At 33.3% G+C, this 21,014-nt stretch overlaps 2 protein-coding genes across 9 annotated transcripts in view; one reads left to right on the top strand and one right to left on the bottom strand.

Annotated features, from left to right (window-relative positions):
- ralgapa1 (Ral GTPase activating protein catalytic subunit alpha 1) overlaps positions 1-13,120 on the bottom strand; it is a 94,328-nt gene extending 81,208 nt beyond the window's left edge. For all 8 annotated transcript variants that reach the window (XM_051133067.1, XM_051133060.1, XM_051133064.1 and 5 more), the window contains exons 1-6: positions 12,787-13,120; positions 5,042-5,152; positions 3,221-3,270; positions 2,594-2,651; positions 1,216-1,259; positions 789-966 (exon numbers count right to left, since the gene is read on the bottom strand). In XM_051133067.1, the coding sequence (XP_050989024.1) occupies positions 789-966; positions 1,216-1,259; positions 2,594-2,651; positions 3,221-3,270; positions 5,042-5,152; positions 12,787-12,892 (547 nt within the window). In that variant the 5' untranslated portion in view covers positions 12,893-13,120. The remainder of the gene's footprint in view (positions 1-788; positions 967-1,215; positions 1,260-2,593; positions 2,652-3,220; positions 3,271-5,041; positions 5,153-12,786) is intronic.
- Positions 13,121-14,672: 1,552 nt separating this feature from the next.
- brms1la (BRMS1 like transcriptional repressor a) lies at positions 14,673-20,659 on the top strand. The gene is made up of 11 exons (XM_051134175.1): positions 14,673-14,785; positions 14,920-15,161; positions 16,508-16,598; positions 16,715-16,842; positions 16,960-17,039; positions 17,260-17,356; positions 17,437-17,526; positions 17,924-17,988; positions 18,188-18,227; positions 19,937-20,063; positions 20,149-20,659. The coding sequence occupies exons 2-11, from the start codon at positions 15,026-15,028 to the stop codon at positions 20,264-20,266; spliced, it is 972 nt and encodes a 323-aa protein (XP_050990132.1). The 5' UTR covers positions 14,673-14,785; positions 14,920-15,025; the 3' UTR covers positions 20,267-20,659.
- Positions 20,660-21,014: the final 355 nt, after the last annotated feature.

The raw sequence follows: 21,014 nt of genomic DNA, 5'->3' as shown, positions 1-21,014 counted from the left end.
CACAAAACATTTATTGAAACTAAGCTGCAGAGCAATTCAGTAGTAGTTGTGGTTATAATATCATCAGTGTTATTATTAAAAATAAACTGAATGTGCGTCCACATCCCCTTTCTTTTGTAAATAGTTTTTGTATAAGCAGAAGATAATTTAAAGGGATATTTTGGTCTGTTATTTTCATGAGAAACGTTTTGATTAGTTTTCTTTTCTTTCCTGATTAGGGAATTTAAGTTGGAAATGCTGTAAAAGTGACAAATGTCATAAACAGATGTTGTCAATTGTATCTCTTTGCAATAAAAACTTAAAAAAAAAAAAAAAAAAAACTATTAAAAACTATTAAAAATAATTTGTAATTACTATCAAGCAATGTACAATTAAATTAAAATATTTGTTAAAAATAAGAATATCAGAAATGTTGCCTGGGCAACTAACAGAAAATAATTAATTACTAAAATAAAAATAAATTAAAGCTAAATAAAAATAATTAAAAAACAAAGACAAAAGAACACAGTAAACGTATTTTAAACTAAAATTTAAACAAATTCAAATTCAAAATATTAATAAACATTTTAATTCAGCTAACAAAGGTCATTTAAATAAGTCTTAAAGTGGTCATGAACAAAGAAAGTATGACTAATTAGGCAAGATAAATCTTGAATAACATTAACTATGGCCTTTAGAGACAAAACAGAAATACTAAAAGAGTGTAAAAAAAGCTCTGTGAAAGATTTCGGTCATCAGATTTTATTACTTGGAACTCAAGTTGTGAGAGACGGCAAATAAACACTCACGCTCCTGAAGGTTAAGGGGAGGGCTGATCAGATTATCCAGGGTTCGAGGGCCCAGCTCTGACTGTGGTGCAGGGAATCCTGGGATTAGACAGGCAAAGATCCAGAGCTGCTCTCTTAGAGCATTGTGCTGCAGAGCCTGCATCCATAGAAGGAAGAGCCGCACTCCTTCCCTCCGGATCTATACACCACACATATAACCACATTATTGGTTAAAATGAATTTCAGCAGCCCTCACAACAGCCTTCAGCAGGAAAAAAAACTCCGAATAACATGAACTGAACAACTGTAAGTCCATTTAAGAAAATAAGGATTGCAAAATATTTCTTTAAGTTTCTTAAAAAAGAACAATAATCACTTATACAATGACATTGTTTATTTAGATTTGGACCTTTTATATAATGTAAATTGTTTATTTGACATTCCTTACCTTAAGGGAGTTTCCAGTGTGTAGCAGTTTCTTCAAAATGAGACCTATGAGACAACACAGTAGTTTAATCGGGGGAACAAAATCATAGCTTCCAAATGAGCTGGCTTACTAGATAATTCTGGAAAATGTTTGCTCTGGTCTCTTTGCTTATAATCTGTCAGTGATGTTTATTGTTTGTATAGAATGTGGGTTTATTGAGGAAATAAAATAAAATAAAACTGAAAATCCTTCATGTTATTGTTAGCCGCATATTGTTTATCTGACTGATGAAGGACTGTAATGTCAGAGTTCTCGGTCAGATCTGGGTGTTTCTGGGCCCCAGGTCCTTGGCATTCTCTGTGTTCATTTTGGTGGTCTATGTATCCATCTGCTAAAAGACTTCAGAGCAGAGGAAAAGGAGAGACCACCGGACAATACAAGATATTAATTGACAAATCAGCACATTAGAATCATTTCTGAAGAATCATGTGACACTGAAGACTGGAGTAATAATGCTGAAAATTCAGCTTTGCATCACATATATAAATTACATTTTAAAATATATTCAAACAGAAAACAGCAATTTATAATTGTAAAAATATTATTGTTTATACTGTTTTTTCAATAAAATAAATGCATCCTTGGTGAGCATAAGACACTTTCAAAAACCATACACTACCAGTCAAAAGTTTTTAAACTGCAAGATTTTTTAATGCTTTAAAGAAGTCTCTTTTGCTTAACAAGCCTGCATTTATTTGATCTAAAGTACAGAATCAACAACTGTTTTCTATTTGAATATATTTTAAAATGTTGGTTATTCCTGTGGTTTCAAAGCTACATTTTTAGAATCATTACTCCAGTCATATGATCCTTAAAGAAATCATTCTAATATTCTGATTTGCTGTTTAAAAAACATTTATTATTATTATTATTATTATTATTATGTTTTTTTTAAGGTTTATCATCACTTTTGATCCATTTAAAGCATTCTTGCTAAATAAAAGTATTAACTTATATAAGTTCTTTCCCCAAAAAAAAAAAAAAAAAAAAATTATACTGAATGAATGGCACTGTGTATAATGTTACAAAAGCTTTTTATTTCAGATAAATGCTGATCTTTGGATCTTTCTACTCAAAGAATACTGAAAAAATACTAAATGAAAAAAAGCACAGCAAATCAGTCGCATGTAGTTACTTTATAATAGTAACAAGTCAAATAGTAAATAGCTAAACAGCAAAAATATTTCAAAATTGTACTGTTTTTGCTGTACTGTGGATCAAATAATTGCAGGCTTGGTGATCAGAAGAGACTTATCTGAAAAACAAAAAAAAATCTGACTGGCAGTGTATCTACCCCTAACTTTTAAACAGCAGCTTTAAAAAAGGTAGAAATGTTCACCTATGCTGTGGAACTGCCATCTTCCTTGTATTCGCTCTGGTAACAGCTGTAGGATTTTCTGCAAAGTAAGCACATGGATTTGATGACAGATGTGTCTTTATACGTACTCATGTTAGTACATGTATTTAAACATCCCAATCAATGTAACAAGAGATAGAAAACTGTTCTGAGTGTAGCACATTTTTACATTTCAAAACAGATGAACAGATTTGTGCAAACACGCATTACTAACAGGCTGGGATGTTGCAATAGCTCTCCTACACGCAGACATCACGCCTGTCTCGTCATGACGGGGCATCTGAAGTGTCTACTCCAGCCTTCAACCATTACAAATAGCCCATAGGGGCATACCAGGTAAGCAAAAGCTATGCCGTGACTCATAAGAAGCATTTAGGGTGCGGCAAAGAACACCTGTTTTTTGTTCGAGTGACTTACAGTTATCTGTCAGGTGCATGTCAATCTCCCTTATCAATGATCACATTACTGAAGGAAATTGATGCCTCAGTAAATATGAACTTAGTGAATCGTTCACCTAACAATGTAAACATTTATAACGCACCAGATAGGAGTACGTGAAGGAGAGGAGTTGACACAGGAGAGAGTGTGTTAATTATCTACATTTCTTACCTCAAATATAAAAAGAATAGAATCGAGCTCTTCTCGTTGCGATTTGTGACCTGCAGAAAAAAGAAAAACGAACACAAAACATACTGAACGTCACCAAGGGATCACAGAAACCCACAGGGCTGCTATTAATAGCTCAACAAACAAGGATTACGTATCTCTGCTGGAAACATGGGACGCTCAACATGTGGCATCAAGACCAGTAGCTCAAAACAATCGTTTAATCAATTTTATTGAAAGATGTGCACAAAGTAAAGCCAGACAAAAAAAGCGATTAAAGCCCTAACAGATTTTCTGTTGTCATAGCATGACATGGAAATTAACCCCACCTATTTACTAAATGCATGTTATAGATCTTATTGCGAATAATTTATTCATGCACACTACCAGTCAAAAGTTTTTGAACAGTAAGATTTTTAATGTTTTTAAAGAAGTCTCTACTGCTCACCAAGCCTGTATTTGATACAAAGTATAGCACAGTTTAAAACTATTTTTACTATTTAAAATAACCGTTTTCTATTTGATATTTTAAAATGTAATTTACTGCTGTCATTTCAAAGCTAAATCTGGTCACATGATCCTTCAGAAATCATTCTAATATTATTAATAATAATAATAATAATAATAATAATAATAATAATAAATGTTTCTTGAACAGCAAATCAGCACATTAGAATGATTTCTGAAGGATTATGCGACACTAGAGACTGGAGTAATTATTCTGAAAATTTTGATTTGATCACAGCAATAAATTCCATTTTAAAATATATTCAAATATTAAAACATTAAAATCTTACTGTTCAAAAACTTTTGACTGGTAGTGTATCCACTGCATTTTTTTTCTCACCTTGCAATTGATGAAACTGGTGAAACGACATATGCCGGACTTGACCACTTAAACCCTAAATTTTTTACGACTGACTACAACTTGCATTCAAATCTGCCTCCATTCAATCAACAACCAATGGATAGATCTAAATTCCTGTCTTATATGTTGTTCTTTTTCAATAATCCTTTTTCTATTAATATACATCAACCTACTATGCTTCAGAAGCTTTTCAAGGTTGAATTCAGAATTGCATCAGAAATTAATTCATAATGCAGTGCAAATGTTGTCAAACAAGCAATATCCTCCTACAGTTCTATTCTCTTTTAGTTCAGCTACTATAATGGTGGTACAACTGTCTTGCTGAACAAGTTAAACTTAAACTCTCAATGCTTCTAGCCAACTATCTAAACAATAACATTGTTTTTACTGGCACAAAGGCTAACACAAGAATGCATATTAAGTGTCATAGTAAGTGTCAAAAGTCAAAGCTGATCTCTCTCAGCCTTTCTTTCCTGTCCTATAAAATAAAGACAAACTACCTAAAATTGAAATTATAAAGAAAGTACATAGGGATACAAACATAACTGGGACAACACCTTGTACAGAGCAAGGAAAACAATCTGAACCATAGTTGCAGCAGAGTAAGACAAAATGTTAAGACATGAAATGAGAGGTCAAAGGCAGTGAGCAGCTCTCTGAATACTCAATGAGCAACTGTGCAGTGTTCCGAAACACTGGCTGCGCTCTCTGTGCACTATAATGAGCCTGTGTGACCGGACATGGCTAACTGGGGGCTGGCTAATTTTCGTCATAACAAGCCATTTCATGGAAACTTGCTCATTAACACTGTGACTTCTGACTGTGTGTATGCTGAGCACAAAATGAGTAGGCCAGCTGAAAAACAATGCAATCGAACCCTGAAAAACATTAAGCTATCAAACAACATTCTCATGAAACAGTGGGTGAGAGATGAAATGAAGCGCGGCAGGTCTTACCTTTCTGTTTCAGGTTAACCTCGATGGTGATGAAGTTTTCAAAGAACACATAGTAGATGTGGGAGTAATTCTGCTCAAAGAGGTGTTTGAGTTCAGCAGGCTCCGCATTTTCTACAAAATCAAAACAACAATGAATCAAATTGTTGTTTTTTTCTGAAATCACTTCTGTACAATTATACAATTTAAAACTGAATTATTTTCTTACTGGCTCAAATAATTGAAATGCAACTACTGGGAAAGCATTTTATTGTGTGAATACTTGACAAGTACTGACAAACCCTCTCAGAGAAGCTTTTAATTCAAAAGTTTACAAATGATTGGATACCAAGAACCCCCAAATATGATAAGTCCACTGCAATGGACCCCATTGAATAAATGTAAAAGCAGCTACATATTTTCACGCATAATGGCTTGTTAATATTGTGTGAGAAATATATTAAGAGTGATTTGAAGCCAACTTGTTGTTTAAAAATAAAATAACCAGCTTCTGTACTGCCGTTGCATGAAACCAAATTATCTGGATTTTTTTTTATTTTCTAGTTGAGTCATCTGATGTATAAATATGGATAAAAATATTTTCAATTCATATACATTTTAATTGTGACTCTCAGTGGTTTTACAGAGAACCATGTCCTACAAACTTCAATAAACAAGATAAAGGTGACTGTGGCGTGGGAAGTACTACAAAAGCACACAAATGCACACTTGTTGTTGCCTTTGCTTCGCTATCTGATCCAACTCATGTTTAATATCCTAAGCACAGCTTAATTAAAATGTCAGTTTTATGAAGAAAACAGCTTTAAATTTAATCCTCAAAACAAATTTCAGGCATTTATGCATCAACCTTTAGATCAAAAGATCTCCAAGATCTTGAGAAACAAACATTGTGTACTGTGTACAGTTTCCCTTTTGCTTTGTTTCTCTTTCATGCACACAATCTGTCCAGCATTAAATCTGTCTCTTTAAGCACTCAGGGTCTCTTTACTGATGCTGAAGTCTATTGAAACCTGCAGCCCAGCAACACAAGTCAATATTTGTGCTTTAAAGCTCCTCCACGCAGTCCAGCTCCACTCATCACCCCTAATGCAGCTGGTCCTGGTCGCTTGTTCCCGCAGCATCCAGCGACCTCAGACAAGTGCATGCTCCAGTCTGTTTATAGAGCTGTGAGACAGCATGAACGCCAGAGCCAAGAAAGGGACCAGGTCCAGATAAACACTGATACATATTCAGACCAAGGGTTAATTCAGTCATTACGGAGACAGCATAAGCAGTGGAGGAGTCATACTTGTTCAGCAAGTCGCTTTGGGCATACTAGAGATGTGCACAAATAATCGACTAGTAAAAATACTCTGTGAATGATTCAGTCTTGCCTGCAACCTACAGAAAGAGACTGTCTTTCATAAAAAGAATACATAGAAATAGAAGAAACATATGAGAAATATACAAGAAAGCATGCAAATGTTTTGTTATTGCCATTTTTAAAAACTGACTCATTTTCAAAAAGACCCTATTGATAAGGCATTATTAGAGATGTGCAACTAAAACAAAATATAATTGTCACATTGCTAAACATTACTTTTTGACTTACATATCAATACTAATTTGATAGGGCTAGGTTTTTTCATGATTTGATTCAATTATGCTTTATACGCTTGTGATTTGATTTCGATTCAATGTTGATTATTTTGGATATATATCAGGTAAAGTACATGGCAAATTTTCTCAAGGACAAAAAATTCTCTCAACTAACGCTGTAAGATATACATGAGAGTCAGTTGGTACTACATTACTATAATATTGAAGGTTAAAATTATAATACTAAATGAAACAAAAAATAATCTTTAACTTTAAATTGCATAATTATATTTCTACTCCAATTGATTTTTTGAAACAAACATTTAAATGGTGGTTGTTATAAAAACATGATGAATTTATTCAAACTTTAATACTGAAGAAAAGTAAAAAAAAAATGTAATTAATATGTTATATGCTGCATAGATTTAGCAAAATGCTTCTCTCTAGAGTTCATTTTTCTAGTTCACTAACGAGTTTATGGTCACTGAATGTGTTTTTTTTTTCTGAGGTAAATGTGATGTTACATGACACTGTTTACAAGCTGTTATATTGACGTATTTCCTGAAACTGATATTAAAGTGGCGAAGATGATCATGTTGATTTTCTTGAAATAAGGCGCGACAGCGATCCATCACTCAACATTAAACAGCACCAAAACAGCATTTATTGTTTGAAAACTGTAATAAAATGGACAGAATTTGAAATCTGAGACTGTTTCATATCAAAAGTAACAAAGCACAAAGCTTATTACAATTTACTGGATGAGAGGTGCGCTACAATGTTCCATTCATAAACTAAAAACAGGCTAGACTAACCGATTCTTGGGATTTAAGAATCGATATTGTTTCATAAAAATGAGAATCGATTAAATTGAGATTTTTTACCCAGCTCTAGTAATTGACTACAGTTATATGCTATATAGGAATGTCAAAAATTATAATGCTATAATAAAATACAAAATTTCTAAATACTAGGCCTGCCCTCGACTAAAGATTTTTCTGGTCTACTAGTAGTCATTCATTTTAAGCATTAGTCGACTATTAGTCACACATATATTAATAAAGCATATAAATCATAACGTCAAGGAATAACAGCGAGGAGACTGCATTAACGTTTCAATATGATAAACTAGTGCTTTCTTTGTTTTTGGCTTAAGATATGAAGTTGGCGACACTGACTTGTCATCTCTGCAGTAGTGGATGCGCCTGTATGCACATTTTATACGGATTACATAATCTGAGAATATTTGTGTGCTTTTTGAATTGTCTTATTTAAAAGTAGACATTTTACCCTCTATATATATTTTCATGTCTGTAAGGCAAGTCTACATGGAGTTCAGATGTTTCGTGCTCAAGTTCACAGAGACTGAGACGGCAGTAAGCACATCCTGTTCGTTTTAATTATTTTACAAAAGTGCAACGTTTCGTTGTTATTCTGAATGAACACAAATAAACATAAACATACAGATTCAAAATATATGTATTACTTTTATCTGTATGACCAAAAATGGAGTATTTTAAGTGCAAGTGACGGCACTGGTGCCTTCATCTCTCATGTAGTAAGTGCAGTACTGTTTAGCTTCCACACATTTCTGAACTTTTTTTTAGGTTAGCATTAGATTAAGCTGCCATGTGAAGTTGCTACTACATACATCTTTCAGATGAAAAGCCATATTTGAGGTCGATGAATGATAGGTGAGCGTATGGATGTCTTGCCCAATGTACTATATGTGACCCTGGACCACAAAACCAGTCATAAGTGTACATTTTTTTGAATTTGAGATCTATACATCATGTGAAAGCTGAATAAATAAGCTTTCCATTGATGTATGATTTGTTAGGACAGGACAATATTATGGCTGAGATACAACTATTTGAAAATCTGGAATCTGAGGGTGCAAAAAAAAAAATCAAAATATTGAGAAAATCGCTTTTAAAGTTGTCCAAATGAAGTTCTTAGCAATGCATATTACTAATCAAAATGTAAGTTTTGATATATTTACAGTAGGAAATTTACAAAATAACTTAATTGAATAAGATTTTTACCTAATATACTAATGATTTTTGGCATTAAAGAAAAATCAATAATTCTGACCCATACAATGTATTTTTTGCTATTGCTACAAATACACCAGTGCTACTTAAGACTGGTTTTGTGGTCCAGGGTCACATATTACCACGTTAACGATCTGTTCATTACAGACTGCGTGACTTCACCACTTCCTGTAGATTTTTTTTTCTGCAACTAAACAACTAATACATTTTTGGTCGACCAAGTCTCTTCACGTTGACTAATGGTTAGTCGATTATTAGGGGGTATCCCTACTAAATACATATTATTAATACTATATTAATAGCTATTATTATTTATGAACAATTTGAATTTTTTCTTTATTAATAATTTGAACATTTTGGGTACTCAGTTACATACATAAATCCTTACAACGTGCTTCTCTTATTTAAGCTGACAATGACTAACAGTGCAGTAGTGAACCAAAGCTCTTTGAATTTTACAGATTGTGGTGTATTTCAAAAACCTTTGAGAACAGACAGACGGAGGGGAATTTGGCTGAAACTACACAACATGAGAAAGAACAGACCAACGGATGGTGCTACACTGGCTGTCGGAAATATTTGTGATCTAAAATAGAACACAGCAGCGAGCCCAAGTGCCTGACGGTGTATTAGAATCACTCAAAGATAATGGCCCTCATCTTTAAAGATGAACTGAACACCATGAAAAGAGCAATGCCACAGACACTCCCAAACTGTCATTCTAAAAGAATGCACAATGTATTAGGGTGCAGACTTAAATCCTTTTGATGCCAGGATGTTGCCATGTGGTTGCTAAGGTATTTTGAGAGGTTGCTTGGTAGACACTTTATAACCCAAGTAAAAATAACGCAAGTCTATGGGATTATTTTTAACATCCAATATGCAAAGTCAATATTTCTTAGAAAGGTAACAGTATGCCTCATCAATGGTGCAGGACAAATTCTAAGTGTGTGTACAAGTAATAACAATGCAGTCATTTCAATATCAGCATCAAAAAACCATAAGATCTGTGGTAGTTCACAAGTTACTGAGTGTGCGGCAATCTGTTGAGAGCCCTTTTAATGATTGACTTTACATAAAATATGACTGTTGTTCACATCAGCAATTCTCAAGCGCAGCATGCTAAAGATGCAGACTGCTCTAGTGCACAAAAGGCTAGTGTAGTGATGCAGAACTTCAGCAGACTAAAGTCTGAACAAAATAGTTCATACAGTTCATAACAGTCCTACTTGCATTCAAATAACAGGTAGTTCTTAAACATAATCTCAAACATTGTGCTTCCTATCAGAGCCATTTCTCTGCATACACACCCATCCGTTTATTTAGGCTACACTGCACTTCCTCAGGTCCCCCAATGCACAAAAGCTGTTGTGCACAGGGTCTGATCTAGGCCATAATGAGTGGATGTGTAAAATGAATAGTGTTTCATATGTAAATGTTAAACCTAGAAAAACGGACATAATAAAAATGTCCCAAAGCTGCAAAATTTAGAGCTGAATCAGCAAGGGACTTGGTGATACAACATTAAATCAATATCTGGGTCATGATAGCATAATATTTTGTAATTCTTTACGTTTAGTGCATTTAAACTTACTTATATATGCAATCTTTTTCATATTCACTTTGGTGCTTTGTGCAGGTACACTACCATTCAAAACTTTGGAGTAAGTAAGATTTAAATAGGAAATTAATACTTTTATCCAGCAAGGATAAGTTAAATTGATCAAAAGTGACTGTTTATAATGTTTTAAAATTTATACACTACCAGTCTCATTTTAAAAATGTCTCTTCTGCTCACCATTTATTTGATCCAAAGTACAGCAAAAAACAGTAAAATCTGGAATGTTTTTGCTATTTAAAGTAACTGTTTTCTATATGAATATATTTTAAAATGTAATTTATTCCTGTGATTTCAAAGCAGATTTTTTAGCATCATTGCTCCAGTCACATGATCCTTCAGAAATCATTCTAATATTCTGATTTGCTGCTCAAAAAATTTTACTATTAATGTTATCATGTTGAAAACAGCTCAGTAGAATTTCTTCAGGTTTCTTAGATGAATATAAAGTTCAGAAGAACACCATTTATCAGAAACAGAAATCTTTTGTAACATTGTTAATGTCTTTATCATCCATTTTGATCCATTTAAAGCACCCTTGATAAATAAAAGTATTATTAAATGCTGATCTTTGGATCTTTCCATTCATCAATGAATCCAGAAAGAAATGTACTTAACGGTTTAAATATTGATAATAATAATGATAAAAAATGTTTCTTGAAGAGCAAATCAGCATATTAGAATGATTTCTGAAGGATTATGTGACAAAGACTGGAGTATAAAGATGCTGAAAATTTAGATTTGATCACAGCAATAAATTACATTTTAAAATATATTCAAACAGAAAACAGTTATTTTAAATAGTAAAAATATTTCAAAATTACACTGTTTTTGCTGTACTTCAAATAAATGCAGGCTCAGGAAGCAAAAGAAACATTAAAAATCTTTCACTGGCAGCTATAAAAGCTGCTATTTTGAACATCTTGTTCATGAAGAAACAGTTAAAAAAAAAAAAAAAAGTTATCAAGGTTTCCACAAACTCTAATATTAAGCAGAACAATGCTGATAATAATAATAATAATAAAAAAAAAAAACAAGTAAGCATATTAGAATGATTTCTGAAGGATCATGTGACACTGAGGACAGGAGTAATAATACGATTTTCTGCCATGCAAACAGTACAATGTAGTGAGGCTATAATGTAATTCTTTGAAATACCTATTATTTTTTATTTACTTCTCTTTTTGAAATACACCTTAAAAAATAATTAGTCATATTACAACATAAATAAAAAGTGTTTGATGTTCCACAACTGTTACTATGAAACAATCATAGACACAATTAAATTTTAACAATCCTTTTTCACTGTGATGGAGGTAGTTTCCTCACCATTCATAGCAACATCACATAGTTTTCATTTTCAAAACAAGCATTGGCGTAACACAATGGCACCAGGAAGCCAGATAACACAGCAGAAAGCAATTCAGGAAACCGGGTTGTGATTGGACAGTAATGACTACAGGGCAGGCCAACATCTCAAACAGTACTCTTTAAACACGGACACTGCATCTTCACTGAAGAATCTGCCATGTTACATAAACCATCCTCATGTCCAACATTCAGGAAGTCAGAGCAGCTTTAAAGCTAAACAACTCAGGAATCTGAGGCAACCGGCCTGAGATGGACTCCTTCTCTGACTTCCTTAACAAATCCCAAAGGAAGTGCTGGTTTATTTCTGCTATTCTGTGACGTCCCACCCAGTCCTGAAGAACCATATCTTTGCTGTCCCCCACCCAAAACATGAACTAATCTATAGTGGCCAAGAAGAATCTTTTTCCTTTATTGTATTACGAATGAAAAGACAATGGACTTGACAATTCCTGTTGATACTGAGAGATGACAACTGCATTTATAGTTTTTCCCAATTGCTTTGGCTTAAAGTCTTAAATGGGAATCCAGATCTTTAAACAATGAGATTTATTTTAATTACTTTTTAATTTACGCATATTGCACGTTTTAGCAAAAGTGTGCAAATAAATAAATATATTTTTTATTTACAATTCCCACAGCTAAATGCACATGTCTTGCTGATTTGATTTCCATATATATTTATTCTATTTACATTATGCACATGAATACTCAGCTTAATAAACCTTACAAGGGAAATGTCAATTATTTAATTGCACTTGCAGACAGAATAACCATTAAACTTAATTACAAAATAATTCAAAATGTGCGTGCAGAACATCTGCTCAACAGATTGACATTTAAAGAGGTTCGAGTGAAACCAATGCATGTGTCATATCAAAACAACACCCACTGCAAAGACATAAAAACACTCAACCACACAAAAGAACGACACAAAACACTATAAAACCACTGCACATCTGACAACACTTCTAAAAGCAAACTTGTCAATAATTGTCAAATGTTTTAAAACAAAAAACACAGGTAAACACCCTATTGCTGATGGTGGCTTCATTCTCCATATAGCATATTAGCTCCCTGCAAAGCAACACTGACACCAAAAAATGAATACAAATAATGTAATTTCTCACCAATAACGATTCTCAGATGTTTCAATCTTGTCAGCACGTCCTTCTTGGGGTCCAGCACTTTCTGTGTCGATTTCCTGACATCTCCATGAGGTTTTTTGGAGAACATTCCGAGATGTTTTGAGGAGCTAATGATAATCTTCCGTTAATTCCCTCAAACATGGAAGGGGTTGTCAAATTTACGGCTCAAAAGGTGTTATGGGTTGTAAGGAAACGTGAGGAAATAGAGGTGAGGCGTGCATTTTTGCAGAGGAGGTCAGACAAAAGAAAAGAGCAGCCAGCCCTCCTCTGTGTGTGTGTCTTGTGAACTACACACCTCTCTGAAGATCTGAAAACATGGCGGAGGACGCGACATGAAAAACACCTTAATCGAGGCCAGAGTCATTCAACGCTCAGACGTCATATGAAGCGTAATCACACATCAGAATTTTTTATAGGTTACTTTAAAAAGTTACTTTTAAAAATAACGAATTACAATACTGCGTTACTCCCTAAAAAGTAACCGATTACGTTACTTAGTTACTTTTATGGAAATTAATGTGTTACGTTACTTTTGCGTTACTTTTAAAATCTGGGCTGGGCTTGTTTGTTTTTAATATAAAAAAAGTTTTATTTTTGGCAAATGTAAAAGGCTTTTTACACCAAAAGCCTCCCAGAAGAAGAAAGTTCAACAGTAAGGGAAATATTCTGAGTTGCATTTCACTGTTTTTATCCATTTTGAGGAATCTGTTTTATTTATTTATTTATTTTGGTGAGTGAGATGAATTAATACATGTTCACATTTATTCTAGAACTAAAGTAACTAAGAATCTAACTTCCGATTTCTCTCAGTATGGGGACAGGAGAGCTTTCAATCAATAAATGAGAAAAAAATACTTTTTTTAAAAAAGTAAAAGATATTTTCTTGTAAATTAAAAAGTAATGCATTACTTTACTAGTTACTTGAAAAAGTAATCTGATTACATAACTCACGTTACTTGCAATGTGTTACCCCCAACAGTTGTGTTGTTATATATATTTGTTTTATATCTATTTTATGTACGCTATTTTAACTGATATACCGTCTTCTATTTTTTATTGTATGTTTTGTCTTTGTGGCTTAATAAAGAATAAATATCTATTTGTTAAAACCGAATTACTATATCAATTCATCATGCTCATGTCTTCAAGACTGACTACTGTCTCTGCAGGAAAAAACAAAAACAAATAGACAGTGGTTGACTGAAAAAATGCATAAAATACAAAAAAATATTTTTAGAATGTTTATATTATGTATTTCTGATTATTATGTATATCTGAACTATTACTTTACGAAATAATGAATTTAACATCAGCATTTAACCACTTTTTTATGTTTTATTTTTATAAATATTTTTATTATATATTTATTTTTTATAAAATGTCAAGCTTTATCCTCATTGTTTATTTTTCATAAATAAATAAATAAAAATACATATAAATGTATTTGTTTTCTCCATAAGTTATAACCTATTATTTTGTTATTTTGTTTGGCATATTCATTTGAGAATAAATAAATAAAACTTGACATTTAAAAAAAAAACATACGTTAAAAGAAAGAGGGTTATTTAATAATGTTTGAAGATCCTGAATTATTGTTGCATTGTAAAACTGTATAAAAAAGAAATTGGGTAACAACAACTCTGTTCCAAAATTAAATTAAATAGTAATAAGTAGGAATTTACAATACAGCTATTTAAAAAAAACACAATTATTTCATCCAGTCGTCCATTGATTTATACAGCCTGTTTTTATAGTCGTAAACACGCTCTCCATAGGACGAGTGACGACGGGGAACTGTAGTTCGTTAGTCCACTACGAACAATACTACCGGAAGGATCAGTGTCACCATAAAAACTACAACCCCCAGAGTGCTACAACAGCGCACATTCCGCGCCAGTGTCCCAGCTTTTCAGAGAGTAGCATGGCTTAAAAAAAGCAAAACAGAGGGGGTTTTTTGTTGTTTACAAAAATATTAAAGCAGGTAAAGCGATTTAATAAGCAAGAGCTTCCTGTTTTGATTTCATCAAACTAATCGACAACTACTGGATATGTGCAGGATTTGAACGTTTGTTAGCATGATACACCTACATGTTCATGTCTCTGTTTTGTTTTTAGCAATAACATCAAGCTAACAAACACATCTGCTCACATAAAAGATTGACTTAAAGCTGAGACGTAGTTGAGTAGATTTCTCGGTAGTCTTAGTTTAAAAACAGACGGGATGCCAGTGCACTCGAGAGAAAAGAAGGAGAGCAACCATGAAGAGATGGAGGTGGATTTCGCAGAGCAAGAGGGGAGTAGCTCAGAAGATGAGGATACAGAGAGCTCTTCTGTCTCTGAAGATGGGGAAAGTTCAGGTGCGCATGAGACTTTTGATTTCGACTATGTAGATATATAGGAGTAGATAAAGACGTGCAGATTTGGAGAGATTTAGCATTAACGTTACATCACTTGCTTAACTGTTGGATCTTCTGCAGTGAATGGGTGCCGTCAGAATAAGAATGATGATTAAAACATCACAAGTAATCCACACGACTCCAGTCTATCAATTATTGTCTTGTGAATGAGAAGATGCATAATCAACAAGTAATGCATTTCTTCAGTTATAAAGAAATTATGTTTTCTGAGGAAAACTTTTCAGTGTTTTTCTATATAGTGGACTTCTAAGGTGCCCCGAGTTTGAACCAAAATGCGGTTGTTACTCTGCCTGGACGGTTTTTTTTTTTTTTTTTTTTTTTTTTTTTTTCTGGTTCATGACAGTTAGGGTATGTCGGAAAACTCCCATCTCATGTTCTCCCTCAAGTTCAAAATCATCCTATATTGCTGTTTTTGTTAAGGGTGTTTGATCTTTGCATGTTCACGTTGCAAAGACTGAGTCAGAACTTCTGCAGTGATGTAGGATCATTTTGAAATGATTTTTGAAATTGAGGCAGAAAATACGATTGTTTTTTAACATTCCCTAACTGTCTTTAGCCAGAAAACACAGAGTTCAGGCAGAGCTAGACAAGACGGGCATCTGAGATTAAAAAGTATTTAAATTGTATTTTTTTTTTAAATGAAAATAACAGTTCATTCCGCTAGATAAGACCGTTCTTACTCAGCTGGGATCATTTACAACTGCATTTGGGATCGGTTGAAGCCACATTTAAACTGCATTTTGGAAGTTTAAACTCAGGGCACCATATCAGTCCATTATATGGAGAAAAATCCTGAAGTGTTTTCCTCAAAAAACAACATTATTTCTTTACAACTGAAGAAAGAAAGACCTGAACATCTTGGATGACAAGGGAGTGAGTACATTATCTGTAAATTTTTGTTCTGGAAGTGGACTTCTGCTTTAAGGATAGAAGACTCACACTTTTAGCCAAATGTACTGATGGAGCCTTTTGCTTAACAATATGTTACCATAATTGCTGGCCTGGAGTTGTATGGATTACTTGTGGATTATTCTGATGTTTTTATGAGCTTTTTGCACTTTTATTCTGAGGGTACTCATTCACTGTAGATGATCTGGTAAGCAAGTGATGCAATGTTAAATTTCTCCAACCTGTACAGATGAAGAAACAAACTCATCTACATCTTAGATGTCCTGATGTTCAGCTAATTGTAATTTTTGGGTGAACTATTCCTTTAAAGAATTTTTTTTTTTTTTTTTTTTTTTTATTTTGTTTTAAAAAATTTTTTTGAATTTTTTTAATTACAGAAATGGACGATGAAGACTGTGAAAGGAGAAGGATGGAATGCATTGATGAAATGACTAATCTAGAAAAACAGTTCACTGACCTCAAAGACCAGTATGTACCATTTTCTTGTTTGTTTTCAACCTGTGCATAAATGTATGTAATTGACATGTATGTAATTGCATATGAACTTTATCATTATGTTTACTAAGTGTGCATGCTTTCCTTAGGTTATATAAAGAAAGATTGAGTCAAGTTGATGCCAAACTTCAGGAGGTTATGTCAGGAAAGGCACCAGAGTACCTAGAACCCCTTGCAAATCTTCAGGAGAACATGCAAATTCGAACTAAAGTTGCAGGTTGGTCTGATGTCTGATCTGAACATAAGATTATTGTTCTTTGAAACTGTGCATTTATATGTTTTATTAGGTAGAAAGTGCATTATCTCATTGTTGAAATAATACATTCATACACAGGTATCTATAGAGAGTTGTGCTTGGAATCAGTAAAGAACAAATACGACTGTGAAACCCAAGCAGCGTTCCAACACTGGGAGGTGAGCTTTACAGATGTAATCCGCTATTACCTAAACAATGGTGCATGTCTGAAATGTCTTGTTGAGTAATCATAACAGCCATACTGGAGTATTTATATTGCTTGAAGCTGTTGTTCTCTCTAATAGCACTCTGCCAGTTATCACATTAAAAGCAGGCATCTATTTAACCATACTTACAAAATAAAATACAATTCTAATTTGGTTCATTTTATCTCTCTAGAGTGAAAAACTTTTATTATTTGATACGGTTCAAAGTGAACTAGAGGAGAAGATCAGACGTTTGGAAGAAGACCGTCACAGTATAGATATTACCTCAGGTATTGGAATTGTGATTACTGTCACAAATCATTTTGTTTTTCATGTTAATTATACAATCTTTGTCGTATTTCCCCTACAGAGCTCTGGAACGATGAGTTACAATCAAGAAAGAATAAGAAGAAAGATCCCTTCAGTCCAGACAAAAAGAAAAAGCCTGTCGTTGTGTCTGATATCCTTTACTACAACCTGTTGTACATACCTATCCACCTTTTTCTTCCTGTAAGAGTGGGTGTGGCCATTTGTAAATTTTACAGGCCTGGTTTCCAGTCTCAACTGCATCCAGCTATTTTTAGCTGTACAAAACAGCTCGTTTTCTGTCTGATAAAGCAGACTGGTGTGTCTTACCATATTATTTTAATGTATTATCTTAATTATGAGCACACTGGTTTGAAGTATAAACAGTTTTACCGTTTACTGCACGCTGTTATTTTTCTCGTTATTTTTCTATAGTGGATAATGAACTGGAAGTGTCACCCATAGCCTTCCTTGTTGAAGAAAAAGGTGGACAATCTATCTATCCAGAATTTTCTTGAAACTATCATTTGCGAGTTTCTTAACATGTGCACGACCATATATAGTTTATATGCTGCAAGACCTGGATATACTGGAAGACTGGACTGCTATTAGAAAGGTTAGGCTGTCAAAAACAATTCTTTTATATGAAACTAGGGGTGGGCAACATACTGGTAGACATGATTAACTGTTAGAAATTTGTCAACCAATACAGATTTTAGACTATAAGTGATATAAGATTTTGGTCATATTGCCCACCTCTATATAAAACCTTTTTTACTGTAAAGCAGTTGATGTATTTTGTTAATATCTTGTAGGCCATGGCAACATTAGGACCTCACAGAGTAAAGACTGATGGTAAGATCATATTTTCTGCTATATTTCAGAACTATATTAAAGTACATTATTCATTTATTAAAATATTACTTTATTTATTATTGTATAATGGTTAAATTAAATACTACAGTTTGGTATGACTTTTTAAGTGCATTTATTTGTTCAAAAATACAGTAAACACCGTAATATTGTGAAATGTTATTACATTATAAAATAAACTGTTTTCTATTTTAATACACTACCAGTCAAAAGTTTTGGAACAGTAGGATTTGAAAATGTTTTTTAAAGAAGTCTCTTCTGCTCATCAAGCCTACATTTATTTGATCCAAAGTACAGCAAAAACTGTAACATTTTAAAATATTTTTGCTAAATTAAATGTTTTCTAATTTAATATATTTTAAAATGTAATTTAAAGCTGAATTTTTAGCATCATTACTCCAGTCACACGATCCTTCAGTAATCATTCTAATGTTCTGTTTTGCTGCTTAAAAACATTTATTATTATGTTGAAGAACAGCAGAAGAGAACAGCATTTACCTGAAATAGAAATATTTTGTAACATTATTATAAATATCTTTATCTTTACCTTCGATCAATTTAAAGCATTCTTGCCCCCTTCATTTCTGAAGAATCATGTGACACTGACGAATGAAGTAATGATGCTGAAAATGTAGCTTTGATCACAGGAATAATTTAGAAATAGAAATAGAAAACAGTTATTTTAAAAAATAGTAAAAATATTTCGCAATTTTACTGTTTTTGCTGTACTTTGGATCAAATAAATCAGACTTGGTAAGAAGAGACTTCTTTAAAAAACATTAAAAAATCTTACTGTCCAAAAAATTTGGACTGGTAGTGTACATTTTAAAATGTAATTTTATTATTATAATTTATAAAGCTGAATTTTCAGCATCATTACTCTATTCTTCAGTGTCACATGATCCTTCAGAAATCAGTCTAATATGCTGATTTGCTGTTAAAAAAACATCTCATTGTCAATGTTAACAACATCATGTACTGCTTAAAATCATTTTTTAGAATTCTTTGATGAATAGAAGTTAACGAAAACAGCATTTATTTGAAATGGAAAACATTTGTAACATTCTAAATGTATTTACTGTCACCTTTGGGTAATTTAATGTGTCCTCTCTGAATAGAAGTATTCACTGCTGGAAAAAAAAAGTAAACTGTGGTACAATTTCCCTTTTACTATAGTGGCCTTGAACAAATACTTCTGTTCTAAGTCCCCAACTTCCTGGAGTTTTGGTGCATACTGATCCCATCTAACTCCTAAGTGGTAACCTATTAACAAAATGCCAGTTAAATATAGACATGTTCCTAAAGTTACTGCAGTTATATTGGTTTATCCTATTCACCTTTTTCTTCCCCTAAGAAAATGTGTACATTTTATGGGTCAGGCTTCCTGTCTCATCCGCGTCCATCTATTTTTAGCTGTACAAAACCGCTCATTTTGCTGCTTGATACTGCAAATTGGTGTGTTACATCATGTTATTTTAATATATTTTCTTAATTATTAACCCACTGGTTTGTAGTGGAAATGTTGTTATTCTTCTAGTTATTTCCCTATAGTGGGTAATGAACTGGAAATCTCACCCATAGGCTTACTTCTCCATTAAAGAAAAAGGTGGATAGGTGCTTTATTATGTAACATTTAAGGGTGTTTTTTTTTGTTACATTAGTAACAGTAGAACTTGCACAATTTATTGTAGTCTCTTCAAAAAGTGACAAACACCAGCACAATGCCCGCTCTGAGGACGGACGGTTGTTTTACGACGGGGAATGGTACAACCGTGGACAGGCCATATGTATCGACAAGAAAGACGAGTATCCTACAAGGTGAGGGATCCTGAATTACCAAGCTTGTATTGATTATTTTGCAGCACTTGTGAGTTATTTTTCTCCTGTTTTTTGTTTCAAACAGTGCTATAATAACCACAATCAATCACGATGAAGTCTGGTTCAAACGAGTCGATGGGAGCAAGTCAAAACTTTACATCTCACAGCTTCAGAAAGGCAAATACACCATAAAACATGCCTGATCTACCTAAGATCTGACAAGGGGGTCGGGATAGCAGTCTGACATTTAATAGTTTAATAGTGCCATTTTATGTACAGTATATCATGATTTAAATACCTTTTTGATGTTTAAAAACAGATACGTTGGTGTATTGTCTGTCATTTGAAATGTGAGGAAAGTTAATGTTATTGTATGTTCAGTGCAGGTCAAAAATGTAGTATAATTACAGGTGTAGTTACTACCATGAAATGAGGGACTTTTGTATTTTGCTGACAGGGCTCATTTTCCATTTCAGTTCTGCTCAGTGACGTTTCAACCCGATTCTGCTGTGTAGTAATTTGTAATGCCATATCTGGCTACCAAATGATTTCCTACTTTTTTACATTTCTGCCTCATCACTGTGTTCAGATACAAATGATATGCCACCGTTTGCATTTGCCATCCTTAGTGGCTTTTATTCCTGACAGTGTCATGAAACGGTCTTGCTTGTGCAAAAGCTTATATGAAATACAGATATTTTAAGTATTTTTAGGAGTTATTAAACAAGACAACGTCATCGCACCATTTAGAGTCTCGGCTCTTTAAACAGCTGTTTACTGTTCATTGTGTTCTAAGATTATGTGATCTTGCTGCTCTATTTACAGTTTAAACAAGCCATAAATGTGGTGAAAACGTTATATAATTCATTGTAATGTGCATTTCAGTTCTGGTCATTAGTACAATGTTCTGTTCTATGTTGGGTTATAGCACCACCCTTTGGTTTTTGTTGT

This window comes from Labeo rohita, chromosome 17 (assembly GCF_022985175.1).
Source record: "Labeo rohita strain BAU-BD-2019 chromosome 17, IGBB_LRoh.1.0, whole genome shotgun sequence".
Classification (NCBI taxonomy): Eukaryota; Metazoa; Chordata; class Actinopteri; order Cypriniformes; family Cyprinidae; genus Labeo; species Labeo rohita.
This window is presented reverse-complemented; position numbering and strand designations above follow the sequence as displayed.